The 15,481-nt window shown below is 34.7% G+C and overlaps 1 protein-coding gene across 1 annotated transcript in view; it reads right to left on the bottom strand.

Annotated features, from left to right (window-relative positions):
• The window catches only part of PSME4 (proteasome activator subunit 4), a 91,462-nt gene that overhangs the window by 58,300 nt on the left and 17,681 nt on the right, over window positions 1–15,481 (bottom strand). The window contains exons 2-6 of the mRNA XM_019662108.1: window positions 15,079–15,219; window positions 14,313–14,429; window positions 3,796–3,840; window positions 1,817–1,966; window positions 509–572 (exon numbers count right to left, since the gene is read on the bottom strand). Coding sequence (XP_019517653.1) covers window positions 509–572; window positions 1,817–1,966; window positions 3,796–3,840; window positions 14,313–14,429; window positions 15,079–15,219 — 517 coding nt within the window. The remainder of the gene's footprint in view (window positions 1–508; window positions 573–1,816; window positions 1,967–3,795; window positions 3,841–14,312; window positions 14,430–15,078; window positions 15,220–15,481) is intronic.

Below are 15,481 nucleotides of genomic sequence, written 5' to 3'. Positions count from 1 at the left end.
TCATAATCACAGGCCTTATTCATTTATTTTTTTCAGCAATCATTAGCATACCTTAATACATAGTTAATAACTCAGTTTTTTCTAAAAATCTCCAAATTTAAGGTCTAATTATTGATGTCCATTTTAAAAATCAACTGTAGTTAAAATGTTTATAAAAAGGGAAATGACAAAGCACCACCCATACTGCAAACAGAAAAAGCAATTTCAATCCAATAGGCATGTACAAAGCATCCACCGTGGGTCCAGCAACATGCGAGGGAGGGCACGAAAGGAAACAAACAACAGGGCCTCATATTTCATGCATTTCACATTACATGCGTATAATTCTACATAGTGATACAACCAAAATAAAGAAATGTCTACTTCTGGTAGAAAACAGCAAATAAAATTTAGAAAACTGATTACAACACTGTTACTAGCCAATTCTAGGGAACCGAAGTTCCTTATCAAATGATTCACATATTTATTTCCAAAATGAAAAGCATAGGAGGAAAAATGAGCTACTCACCCCCTCCCACTGTGGGAGATTTTGCACTGAAACCCAAAGGCCAATTAATTCATCAAACCAAAGTCTGAAGGAAAAAAAAACAACTTATTATGAATAACAAGTGATTTATAGAAAGTGGTTCAAAGCCAGGCGTCCTTTGTATTTTTTAACCTATTATTCCTACTGATAACTATACAACCTAGAAAAAATAACACTGAAAGTTACAAAGTTAATGGAACAAAAGACTGTTTTTGTCTGAATATTCCAACTTATTTATGCTGAAAAGACTAATCTCATACAACTTTTTCTTCATTGTTAAGTCCTTATTGTCCACCGCCATCTAATGCTGTTTACAAGTTTCTCCTTCCTCTCCCTCCTTTCTCATTTGGTAATGTTTTCCTGTTGCTACCTGTTCTTGCAACTCTCCCTTACTTTCTAGTCTTTAATAAGCCAATTAGTAATTACACCATTAACTAGCACTGTAGTGAATGTTCCACAAAATAAAGGAGCCACAAAGTATTAGGTGCACTTAAATTATAGTGGGAGAAACTATCTCAATTAAAGAAATAGAAAATATAGGGGCAAGAAAATGTTTGAATATTAATGAACCATTAAAAATGTCAAAAAAATTAAGGTTTTAGAATTTTTGAATTAAAATTAAATTTTCATAAATATATGGCAATATACAAAACTTCTGACTTGACATAAATAAAAGGTTTTACATCTCACCATAGAAAACACAAGGGTGGGTGGATTAAGCATGAATCCATAACATGGTAATAATTACTATTATCCTTCCAGTCTTTTTTCATACCTTTTTCTTTTTTTTATAAAAGTATAGTCTAAATATTTTTCCTTCTAGGGTCTGTTATATACCTACAGTTATTTAGAAAAAAATCATTCTTAAAAATGGTGCAAAGACTAGAATAAGTTTTTAAAATATTATAGTGAGAGAGACTCAAGGAAAACTACACAGGATGAGGGTTAAAACCAAATTTTAGGAAAACACTCTTCCTTTTTTTAAATTCTATGCAATTTAACATTTCTATCACTGCCTATTTATTGATATGTTCCACCCCTTTTTGCATTGATTATTCTTTCTCTCTCGATTTCTGAAATTAAAGCTCTCATCTTATTTGGCTTGACATACAAGCATTATTCTATTTACAACCTTCCATTTAACTGCTTTAGCCTTCATACACTTCGAGTATAATAAACATAATGGTTGAGTTATTAAAATTTGTTTACTTCACACTGCTTTACTAGTTTGCCTACATATCTGTATTCCCTGCTGTATCCTAGAATTTGTCAAGATACGTATATACTTACTTAAAACCTTTATGATGAAGTTCTGGAGGAAGGGAGGTAGGAAGAAATATTTCAAAATAAGTGATAGCCTTTTGCATTGTTACATCAAAAGGGCACATTAAAGGCCGCCATTCTTCTAGCATCTCAGCTGTTGCATCCACTGGAAAATATCTAATAAAAAAGAAGGTTTTCATGTATCTCATCAGTGGCTAAAAGCTCTACATTATCAATATACGACTAACAAAAAAGGGGGAGGAGGAGAATGGATTTTATAAAATACATCACATATTACAAATGTCAAGCTGGCCTAGAAGAAACACACATTTTTACAACTCTACATACCCTGACACACTTAGGATAAGGAAAATCTTCTTCTTGTCTATGGGACTTAGAAAAATGCTATAAAGTTAATAAAACTCAGATAAAATACCAAATCACTCAAATTACCTACAAACTTAAACATGGTTGTTGTAATTTTCCTTCCTGTGTGCTATGTAATAGCAACAGAAAATCTTGTCATAGAGAATCCAGTCTATGTAAGAAATACATAATCAGTGTAGCGAGAAAGAACATCCATCTCTAGGTACCTTTGGACAAACAATTTACCCTCTTCACTGGACCACCAAGTCCTCCTCCGGTACACAAGGGGGGACTGCACTAGATGATCTGGTCCTATAGGCTCTAACATTCTACAATGTCTATGAAATGGGGAGGAGCGTCCCTGGGGTAGAGGAGATTTAGAAAATTAAAATCTGAAGTGTGCGCATACACACAAAACAAAGGTCAATGTACAATTTACCAAATTAAGGGGTTTAAAATAATAAAAAGCATATGAGAAATTCTGCTTTGGGTATGGCCAAAAAGTTAGGAAACTTTCAACTTTCAAATACAGTTGTGGGTTTGGCTTATACATTGTATTATTGATCCTATTATATCTTTACACATCTGTGTAACTGGAATCACATATCATTCCTTTCTGTGAAAAATAAAATTCCAATTCTAGGAACACTCCTATTGAGCTCATCATACATTATGTGCTGGGGTTCATGGTGCCATAGTTAGGTCTTTTTCAAGAAGCAGGACACATTCAGCCTTCAAAACTCTCATGCATCAACTCCCCTTCCTAATTTCTCAGTTAACCAAAAATAAAAGCTTAGGTGTTCCATGAATTACCTAACAACCTAAAAACCAGTAGGTATCTCAGTTATGATCAAGTTTCCAGTGAGGAAACACGGGCCAGGAGAGTAACTGCTTACTTAGTACAAAATGACACTGCTCCTTGGTGGCTTATGACTCAAGTCACACCTTAAGTCTCAAAAGGGAAGACATTTTATATCCTGAAAATACATTTGCTCAAGACTGACTAGTACACTAGGCCAGCAACAAATGCCTGATTTATAAAATAACTTTAACTTATGTTATAAGCATATGATAAACAAACATAGGGACTTCCCTGCAAAAGAATTCCCTGCATCCATAAGAACAGCCTGATAAACATGAACAAGAAAAATAGTTCAAGTCCAAAGAACTTGACTTTAATTAATCAAAACTAAATTCTATGCATATTTGTCTTTAAACATCAGAATGTGGATATTTCGAGTCTAATATTCTAATGAAAGAGAACATACTAGGAAAAAAATGTACAGATCACCTTCCTGTTATTACTCATATTTTAATGCAATACACTTACAGTGTTCATTTTAGAAAATATTTTTTATCTAAGTAACAATGCTCTCAAATAACCTTTCAAATAAAGATGATTATACATAAATTATGGCATTCTTAGTTTATAATGGGTGACTGACACACCACTTAAACATTTCTAAATGTATAAATGAAATCTGAAAAATTCAGTTCAATTATTGGAAATGATATGTTGTACCCAGGGACTTAACATCATAATGTCAGAAACTATACCTTTAATTTCCTCTTTAAAACATAGTAATGATAGAGGAAAGCCCACAGAAACAAGAAGCTTTATAAATTGAGAAGCTACTTACGGTCGGCAGCTTTTCACGAGTGTTTTGAGAACATTTTCTACAGAGCTGGAGGGGTAAAAAGCCATTTGATAAATTAGCGTGGTGTATTTTAAAAACACATCTAATTCAATTAGTAAACATCTCTAAGATCTGTTCATAAATTTAGATATTATCTGTGTACATGCAATAACTAATCTTTTCTTTCATACACAAACAACTACAAGGTTTAACTACCTCAACTCTGTAATCTATTCTTTCCTTTGCCCTCACTTCGCTCATTCTCTGCTATGAACTAAAGGGAAAAAAAATTAGGAAAAGGAGAAATTATTTTCAATCTTTACAAAGTAGGCAGCAATGACCATACTTATCAATACATCAAAAAATATGTTGTGGCTTAATACCTCAAATACTAATTTTAAATTTTTATTAAAGTGCTTTTATATAAAAACAAACAGCAGACAAAATTTGACGTGTTTCTATCAGCAACTGCCAAAAACTAGTTTTCTGTAACCAACTGATGACAGTTCTATAATCCCCCAAGGTACTTTATTGCCAGCAACAATAATCAAAAAAGCAACAGCCATCTTTTTGACCAGCTACTTATAAAGTCAGTTCAGTAACTTTAAAAGCTACAACCTATTTTCCAACTTGTAGGTGGCTCAAGTGAACATGGAAAACAACAAATACTTATCTGTAAATTTATAATTAACAATTGGTTTAATGAAAAGGCCAATATGTACTGGTTTAAACACACATGATCACAATGGAATATTTAATATATTAACTAGACCACAGTAAAAAGAAGTCAAATGCAAATAAATAAAACAAAGGGGCATTAGGTAATTTTGAACTGCAGTTTTAAAATAAATGTGTGCCTAGAGTATGATGTGTATAAGTAAAAATAAAGCAAGTCCCCAAATCTCAAGAAAAAAAAAATTATGGGGGGAAGGGGTAACATTCAGGCAGTGCTTCCATCTGATACTTTCTCTTGAAATTCTTAAGTCCAGAAGTCTATCCAATTTCTCTTAAAGCTTAAGAACTAACCTTTAGTGAAATTCCAAGGAATAACACAAACTAAACTTAGCACAAGTGATCCATGTATTATATAACTAAGAAAGAAAACTATAATTTTATTACTTGAAGCAGTAGAAATCCTCTTTAATTTCAAAACCACTCAAAAACAATTCACTGAAGAGGAAACTGGGCTACAACTCATGAGATAATTCAAAAATAAAAAAGACGACTATCTGGCCAGAAAACCATCATGGAGCATTTTCTCTGATCATCAGAGAGTCTACCTTCTCTCATAAAACAGCTAAGCAGTTCACAGAAACACAGATTTTAGTTTAGAGAACATCTAAGTTTGCCTAGTAAAAACAAAAATAGGGGGGCAAACTTCTCTCCAACTACATTTAAAACTCCCTGAAGACCATGACTATAATATTTTTTATTTCTGGGCACTGCCAAAGTGTTTATAACAAGGCTATGTGTTTATTTATTTACTTACTTACAATGCTCAATAAACATTTTCCATCAGGGCAATAAAGAGGACATATCTTTGGATCTTTCAGTTTGGACTGAAGAACCCCATTTAGAAACAAATTACAGAATTAATAGGCAAGGTTTAAAGGCCATCTAATTCCAAACTAAACAGATCAACTTAAATGCAGATTTTAAAAAGATAATTCTAAAATGGTAAACTTTCTGTCGAAGACTACAATTATAAGTAGAAGATCTATAATTCTACCATTCCTAAAGTTTGTGTTCACATTAACTTTTCATTTATTTTACTGTTTCTGTGACAACTCATTTGAGAGCATAACACAGAAAACCTGCTATTTGCACTGGTAACTATTCTATTCTACCAATAAACTTCCACATGTCAAAAATGGTTCTAGAAAGCAAGTCATAAAAAAGGCTGCATAGCTATGTTTTCTACAGTTCCCTTCACTCTTTAGAATAGGTTAGTTGTAATACCTGATAGCTGTCACTTCACTCAGAGGAATAGGTATGTGGGAATATGATTTAGTTAATCTAAATAAAGTCAACTTCAACCCCTCCTTATATATAAGGCCTGTGGCCATTGAATTTATGCTCTATCCAGAAAAGGGTACAATCTCTCTAACCTGTAATATCTGTATAGTGACCTTTTGTGATTCTTGTAATCTCTCAAGATGAAGGGAACAATGTTTCTGTTTAAAAATAAAATAAAAGGTTAAGGCTAGATGCTACTAGACTCTATTTCACTAATTTTTAGAGGGAGTGAATAATCACTACATACGTTTCCAATTGTTGGAAATTTGTAACACTAAAGTGATAACAAATAAAAACTTTTTTTTTTTTTTTTTAAATTACAAGGGATCTACATAGGGACTAAGCTTTGGATGGGTTTTCTCACACCCTACTTCTTAGTAAAGGCATGCTAAGTTGAAAAGAAAGCCAAAGTATATCATGTAATGGTTCTCCACTTGTGCTCAGAGTCAGGCAGGTCTGAATTTGAATATCAGTTCTGCAATATCAGTAGTGCAATATTATAGCCTCAGTTTTCCCATCTATGAGAGAGCAATAATATCTACCTCTCACAAGGCTGTTATAAAAGTTAAGTGCGGTAACGTAAAGCAGTTAATTCTGACCCAGAATTAAGCACAATAAATGTTAACCACAATTCTTACTTCATACTTAGCCAAAATAAATTATATTTTAAGAACTGAATTTTTTGTGCTCATTTTCATTTTGTTTTTATATTTATACTCCTGCCTTTGGGTAGCTATTAATTTATGATTTAGAAATCACATCAAAATAGGAAATTCCTCCCCCAACTGCCACCCTACTTATTAGGGCAGAAAGTAAGTTCTTGTTCCAGTTCTTGAGCGCTTGTCCCAGATTTAACAAATGACTCTGTGTCAATTTTCCTCTCTGGACTGCAATTACCTTATGATGACATTCTTTATGATTCCCTATGATGACATTAATAAAGCAAATGCCAAATATGGAGCAGAGAGGCCTGCAGAAAGGCAAAAGGCTTAGTCTCCAATTACAAGTCACTGAGATAGTAGACTTAACGTAAACCTGGAGGATTACACTGCCTACCTCCTCCCCTTACCTATCAGGCCAACATTCACTTCTAATCCAAAGAAATGTACAGCAAATGATATATGCAAGATAAGGGACCTGTGGACTGGCCACACCAAAAAGTACTTTCACAGCTTCACCTGACAATTCTTGAACTAAAATTTAACTTCAGAATAGTCATATATACGTTTTCATAAACTGGGAAACTGAAACATTGGTCTATTCTATATACCTCTGCTTTTATCTTATTATTTAATCGTAATTGCTTATACACTGTTTTCTTTTATCTAAAGAACTCAAATTTACCTGCTTTCTCTAAATCTAAACATATCCACCATCAATTAGTCAAACACTATTGATCTCATATCTAATCTTTTTTTTTTTAGCTGAGCCATCCCGCCACCTGTTGGCAGCTCAGCGGCTGCTCAGCTTGGGCCGGGAATCGAACCACTGTTGCTCAGAGCTCAAACTCTTCAGCAAGCTCTTAACCAACTGAGCCACTCGGCCGGCCCTCTTATATCTAATCTTTCATGATCAACTATTGCTTCATTAAATCAGCAAGTAGTTATTTTTCCGTCACTTCACACAAATTAGGGTCAAGATAATTTTACTGTAACGAAGTTAAAATTGCTTTTAAAAGATCAGTTTCCAAAAAAAGATCACTGTAGTACAGGGAACACCTTTTGGAAGAAACACTATCAAGTCATTAATAAAAAAAAAACAAAAAACCAACCACTTACTCTGTAATCTCCAAATAAAAGTTTTAAAAAGCACACAGAACGTTCCTCAAATACCATGTTAAAAATCATTGCAAATGCCATATGAATAATCATTTATTAATAAAACAACTGTTATAAATTTCAACAGGTTCTCAAAGAAATTACTTTCATCATTTCATTACCATGTTAAATTCTGTAGCTAGAGATCATTCCTGAACTACTGGTCTTAAGCTTATAAATGTGGCCACATGTGTCAGGGAATTCCCAGCAGAGGTTAAGAACATGTTATTTCCATGTGTTGATGGGGGAATAAAAGATTTAACTGTATCTTAAGGATAAGAGCACCAATTCAAATGGTCCTCCAATAGATCAATAGAGAAAAAATGCCATAAAAAAAAAGTACCAGAAAAGGGAAATATCAGGGAAATCTCTCCAGAGGTAAATTAATATGAAAAATGAAAGAGTTTAATACTATATGATCCCCTTAAACAATATATATGAAAGAAAAATAGATATACTTAAAAATATATTAATATATACTTAAAAGTATATAGACATACTAAAAATATATTTTTTAAAGTAACTGAGTTATCCAGGCCCAAACTACTCACGATGCAAACATGTAAACCTTTAACACCAAACACAGAAAAAATAAAATGGTAGTGAGAAGACGAAATAAATTTATACACATAATAAAACATGAATTGTCCATGCCCATTGTGTAAAAGCTAATGTATGTATAATTTCCCACATTCTGTTGGTAGCAATATCCTTCATTGGTGTGCTGCCTACACTAGTAACTTGCAATACTGTTATTCCAATTAAGCATATGGGACATTGTTTTATGAAATAAAATCATCCCCATAAGATTCAAAGGCTTCTTTTATGAAGTAAGCAATTCTTATGTTGCTAATGTGAACTTCACAACTACCTAGCTCCTTTCCAATTTTAATTTTTCTATTGAATAAAAAAAAAAATCCTACAAATTGTTTTTCCAGTAGAAAGTAGAAACAGATGAGAGTGAAAAGGGTCTTTGCCCCTGAGGCAAAATACAGAAGAAGGAAGGAGAGAGAGAAGGGAAAAAAGAAGGGGAAAGAAGTTTAATAATCCTTACTCCAAACAATGCAACTGCTTCTCAAATCATACTGCAATGTATTGCACTCTAAGCAGTGGTTTCAATAATGACACACAAGGTACATGAGTTAAAGATTTGGAAGACAAACAGTTAAATGAAGTAACCTTTCACTTTTGATTATAAAAATAGTATTCTAAAAATAGTATGAACACATGCAGTCAGCTGACAAAACTGTTTAAAAATGTGTCAGAATACATCTAAGATGAAAATACTCAAAATACCAATTCCAAAAACATACCACATTACAGGGCTCTTTGAGGGGTTTTCTGAAATGTTTGTAAAAGGTAGTAATTTTAGCCCCTCACCATAAACACTTGCTATACTAGTGCACTAAACAGAATTTTAAGTAAAAAAGTAAATTTTATGTTTGAAATGATTCCCTCTTAGAAATTCATCAAACAGAGATTAGCTCTGAGGAACATAAAGCAAACATACTATCATATAGCTCTCCAACTGTTTTCTCTAACATTTCTGCATAAGAACCAAGACTGCGAGGTTTCTCTGATTTTCACATCACCGGAATTGTGATCAAGCAAGTGCAAGAGCCAAAGAATTTGACAATCTTTCAAAGCTGAAGTTTTATAACTTTATATAGTATAATCTGAATGGAAATAAGGTAACAGATACTCCTTTCAAAGGCAGAAGTAAATATATAACAGTAAAAAGATTACAGAAAATGAGAGAGAAAGAATAAAGAATAAATTAGTCCTGAAAAATGTTTTAAGTGTATTTTTTTCTCATTTCTTTAGACATTAATTTTCTAATTTTCTCCTACAGTGCTGCCTCTCTTCAAGCAAGAGTCTCCTCAAAAGTAATTCCAGATCCACAGTATTCTTTCTGATCCCTTCAAATAGGAACACATTGTCATTTTTACAAAGAGGCTGCATTGAGCTGGCCGAGTGGCGCGTTGGTTAAGAACTGGCTTGGGACGCCAGAGGGCCCCAGGTCGGATCCCACACATGAGGGCCTGTGACACTGCCCTTTACAGCTAAGATGCTGAACAGCAGCTCAACCTGGAGCTGGGCTGCCGTGAGTCACCGGCGATGACTTAGGCTGCAGCCCCTGCTGCAGTGGGTTGCCATGGGCTACCATGTGTAGCCAGCAGCCAGCGTGAGCGACCAGCAGCCGCCGTGAGCGGCCATCCAGAGGCCGGCGACTGGTCTGCCTCGCCCGGGGAAGAGTGCAATGATGGTACCAACTTGGGCTAGTGAAGCAATGTCCTCCACAACTAGACTGAAGAACAAAAGGACAGCAACTTGTCTGTTCCCCTTCCCCCAATTCCCCAATTTAAAAAAAAAAAAAAAAGAGGCTGCATCTACAGAGCTGCCAATGTGTACCCTGTTTAGAGGAGATACACAGCCCTATGTATGAGTACTCCAAGCCACTGGACCAATACGATTCATTTTCTTGCAGCATCAATTTTAGTCAAAGATAAATAGCAAAGAAATTTTTAGTTATGGAAAAATTACTTAATGAGCCCAATACAGATATGAATGTTTAAGATAAAATGTAAAACTTCCAAGAAATTCCTCACACCAGGTATTTTAAGGAAATACCTCAGAGCCCTGGAGAAAAGAAAGGAGGTATTAAGTTGACAGGTTGACAGTACAGGAAAAAGAATAGTGTTTTAGGAACTAGAAGACCTAGATCTTAGAAATTTAAAACCAGGAAAAAAGAAAGCAAAGAGTGCCGGACCAGTGATACGAAAACAGGAGGGACTGATTAATAAGGCAGAAAACTTTTGATTACATAAATGCAAGATAAGAGACAGCAAACTCATGAGCCTCTAACCACAGGTAGGAAGCATTTTGGAAACGCATGGGACATTTTAAATTACCACAATCATTTAGAGATCAGAAGCCAGATATATTAGCTTGTAATTCATGGGATAGCCAGACGCAACAAAAAATCGCTGCAAGACTTTCAAATGTCCCACTGCACAGTTATACAAGTTAAAAATTTTTGAACCTAAAAGTTAACTGTTTTAAACATTAGATATTTTTAGCACAGTTTTAATGGACACTGTATCTTTTGGGAATACAACATGTAAATTGAACAAGGCTCCACCTTGTTTCAATTTGTTTGCTGAAAATTTTACCAAGGGTTATTCATTATTCCTTAAAAGAAAAAAAGCAAACCATCATGGAAGTTCCAACGGCAACACTTGCAATGCCATATCTTTGTGCAGTGTAGTTGCTGCATGCAAATATGTAACTAAGACTAACTAACGACTGTTTTAAGTCTTAAAACAAGTGTCATCATGTTGGCAATTAGCAGACACAAAACAAGAGGATGTCATAGAATTTCACTAATAATTTTGTTGTAAAAATGCTGTATGTTATTTATTGTCATCCTTTTGTCACACTGCACAATTTATATTGTGAAAATTATATATTGACATTATTTATTTACTTTGGCATTGCTTGTTAGTTTTCAATCTTATTCTGACATTCTCCCCAGAAGTCTACTGCACAAATTCTCTATGGTCTCATATATTAATGTTTCTTTCCCCAACTCATCCTTTGCCTCTATTTCTTTCACATGTATGTAAATAATAATATGCACAAATAATGTTTTGTGATACAAAATAACTACACCATCCCAAATCATTACATAAAGAATTATGCTGATACTGTTATAAATAAGGCCAGCTGTTCTGTAAGAATATTGAACTTTCTTTTTTCCCAGTTCAGTAGTCTGAAATTAAAGTTATTTCCCTCTCGGGTCATATTTAATTAAGTCTGGTCTGTTATCCTTTATCCTAGCATTTCTTTTTTTTTTTTTTAATTGGGGAATTGAGGGATGGGAACAGCACTGGGGAATTGGGGGTAGGGGAACAGACAAGTTGCTATCCTTTTGTTCTTCAGTCTAGTTGTGGAGGAGGTTGCTCACTGGCCCAAGTTGGCACCATCATTGCACTCTTCCCAGGCGAGACAGATCAGTCGCCAGCTTCTGAATGGCCGCTCACTGCGGCTGCTGGCCGCTCACGCTGGCTGCTGGCTACACACGGTAGCCCATGGCAACCCACTGCAGCCTACGCTGTCGCCAGTGACTCACAGCAGCCCAGCTCAAGGTTGAGCTATTGTTCAGCATCTTAGCTGTAGAGGGCAGTGTCACTGGCCCTCATATGTGGGATCAGAACCGGGTCCTCTGGCATCCCAAGTTAGCTCTTAACCAAAGCACTACTCGGCCGCCCCCTAGCATTTCTTTTATGTCCATTCAACGCTGCTCTTTCATTTTCTCGTACGTCTTGTACAGAATGTGTGCTAACCTTTTCTCTTTTAAATCCAAATTTACTCATTATAAATAGGGCAAAATGTGAATACCAAACTGTGTCTTTTAGTTTAGTAACGCCAGGATATTTGAAATACATATTTTTTATAATAAACTACTTGCCCATTATTTCTCTTTTATGGTTAAGACATTATTTATATTTATTTCTGTCACTGAGCGTAGGTAATGAGTATAGGTAGGTCATATTATTTATAAATTTCATTTTAGAATAACTACAGAATACACAAGGGGGTGCTGGGTTTGTTAGAGTTGAGAATAACTGCTTAAAACCAAGCAATAATTTCAGCAAAGTCACGCTCTCTCTTCAAAAGGCCAAGAACAGCAATGGTGAAACTTTTAAGGAAGAAGGTTTCCACAAGAGCAAGGATGATGTGAAGCTTCAGGAAAAGACATGGTAATCAGCACAGTATCAAGAATTAGCAGAGGAACTATAAACACTGACTGACACTTAGTGATAAGCTTTAACAAATTTCCAGGAAAACGCTAGTATTACTTGAAGAGGAAAGGTCATTTATTAATGACCACACAGGACTTACAAGGAAGAAGGTGCCTTTGCAAAAGGTACACCTGTCAAGGCAGAAAGTATGACACTTGGTTATGAAGAAGCAAGTAAAGGACTTACTGAAGAAACTGCCTAATTTAAAGAGTTTCAGATGCAGCCAAAATAATCAGCCACGAAAATTTCAAAAAAATAACTGATTCTGAACACAGTTTAAAGGTCCCTGAAATCTATGAAATGGTGATTGCAGTCCAAACTTCAATGGGCTCATATTTTAAATATTCCCAATCAATCCAGTCCATGCCATGCTCCTTCCAGCAGAAATAAAACTCATAAGGAGTATTTACAACAAAGCTTTTACATTAAATTTTGGATTTTCATAATAAATGTCTATAAAAATGTATTTGAACACTGTGCCATTGAGTTTCATCATGAATTTTGCTATTCTGATGGTTGAAACACAGGTTTCCTTGTTTTAACACATGAAAATTTTTAGGAAATAAATGACTTCTGACTATTCTACTTGTGACCACTGTCTGAAAACCAATTAGGGCCTAAGTTCAGATTCACTTCTTTTTTACTCTTTCCATTTACATCATTTCACTATTTACTTACCTATTACCTGAAAATCTCTTAAACTCTGCCATCTGCTGTGATTTTCAAAAAATTCTATGATACAGGTATAACAAAGACTGACCACTTAAGTGAAAAGCCACAGAAATAAATCTTTAAAGACTTAATTTATAAAACAGAAAAAGGTAAATAATGCAGGTATATAAAATGATGCTCTTTAGGAAATGAGTACATATGTATATGGCAAACAACTGTAGGTAATAAGAGGAAACAGCTATTAAAAATTGAAAAAAAATTTTCTAAAATCAACCTCAATCATAAATGACAGTATTTTAAGCCAAACATGCTAAGATTGAGAAAATTAAGAGCTAGATCACAAATGGACAAACCATGTTTACAAGGGAAAAATGATATTATAATTTGCAGTCAAGCCTGAAATCGCTATTAATCAAACAGAGCAGATCATCTATATAGTCTATAAATTCAGAATAAAATACAAAATGTACCTCAATTAGAGATCTGGAAGAGTTAGGCTATATGTATAAGAGGCCGTCATCAGCCAGAGAGTTATAACTTTTTATGTCTAAACATTACTGGAAAATAACATAAACCAAGGACTATGTATTTCGATAGTCTGTGCTCTAAGAATACTCAGTCGCTGAAACTGATGCTTCTTTAACTGGGAGTGTGTGCCCTCTGGGCTGTGGGTGCCTCCTGGAATGTGTAAAGCTCCTCTTCTTGAAGCATTCATTTCACTTGAAGAATTAAAATACGTGTGGATATAGTATGATGAATGCCAAATGTGCATTACTATTTTAATAACAAAATATTAGATTTCAAACAAAAATCTCTTATTTCTTTGGCCAGTATGGTGATGTTAGCTGTTAAAAGACATGTTGGTGAAAAATTCTTAAGTACAACTTCAGATATAGTTTAAAGAGGGCAAAAATTGTTTTAGGAGTCAAGTTACATAGAAATAAGTATATTTAAAATATATGTCTGGGGCCGGCCGAGTGGCTCAGTTGGTTAAGAGCTCGCTCAAGGGTTTGAGCTCTGAGCAACAGCGGTTCGAGTCCAGCCTGAGCTGAGCTGCCGCTGGGCTGCCAACAGGTGGCAGGATGGGTCAGCTAAAAAAAAAAAAATGTTTGCTTGCGTCGCTCAAATAACACAGTATTTCTCAATTATGATCAAACCCCTAACAGCCCCCAAGTGCTCCCAAAGAAGTACTTTGAAAGAAAATACTTACTTAGGAAACCAATTTAATCCCAGGTGCTCTGTCTTGGAATATAAAATTCTTTCCACCATGTCATAAAGTGGTCTCCAAGGTAACTCTAAATCATCTCTTGAAAGAAGTTCCTTTTTCCTAATTAGAAAAAGGTAAACACACACATATGTATGAATGCACAGGTGTGTGTATGTTCCACATACTATTCAGGAAGGACAGTTGTTAAATGTTGCTGTCATCACAGTGGGTTTTGCTTTCCCCATCCACAGCCCACCCACTGGCACAACACGGTGTGTAGTAGAACAATGCACCAGATTTTTGCTGCTGCTCAAACCTCAGAGCATTGGTAAAAGGGGCATAAAAGGGAGCATTTCAATTTGTACCACCATCAGTGTTGATGAATTTCATGTTTTCCCACACTATCTATGGAGTACTTTATGTTTCCAGCATTATGCTGGGTGCCTTGAAATAAGCAAAGGAATAAATGATCCCTATCTTTCCAAGGATCTCACAACCTATATATAAAGAAAGGTAATTAGTATAAATGAAACAATCAGACAACATATAGTTCAATGTGTACTAGAAAAGAAAAGGCTTCATGGAGGAGATGGAATTTTAATTAAAAGGTTAACACATATAGTTTAAACTCAAAGTTTTCTGCAATTTTTATCCAAACTGGCAATTTTGGACTTGGTCTTTTCACCAAAGAATACTTAGTTCTCATTCCCTAAAACCTTGAAGGAACAAGCTAAAAAATCTTATCAGATATCACAGGAAATTGACTTACTTTAGTAAGTTGATCAAGAGACGGGCGAATCCCTGCATCATGCTGATTTCCAGTTTTGGAATTGATACCAGCTCATACAATAACTTGATAAAAAGAACATGATCTTCTTTGCTAAATTTTCTCCCATAAAGTCGAATATATCTGCAAGAGAAAAATTGATACAGCCTTTAAAAATGGGTATGGTGACACATCCATGTTCATTGCAGCATTATTCACAGTAACTGTGTGGAAACAACATACATGTCTATCAATGGATGAATGGATAAAGAAAATGTGGTATATATACACAATGGAGTCTTATTTAGCCTTTAAAAAAAAAGGAGATTCTGTCATATGCTCCAACATGTATGAACCTTGAGAACCTAAGTTAACGGAGCCAGTCATAAAAAGACAAATACTGCAT

The sequence above is a fragment of the Hipposideros armiger genome, unplaced genomic scaffold, assembly GCF_001890085.2.
Source record: "Hipposideros armiger isolate ML-2016 unplaced genomic scaffold, ASM189008v1 scaffold_366, whole genome shotgun sequence".
In the NCBI taxonomy this organism is placed as follows: domain Eukaryota; kingdom Metazoa; phylum Chordata; class Mammalia; order Chiroptera; family Hipposideridae; genus Hipposideros; species Hipposideros armiger.
The sequence above is the reverse complement of the archived record's forward strand: the minus strand, read 5'-3'. Positions and strand labels throughout refer to the sequence as shown.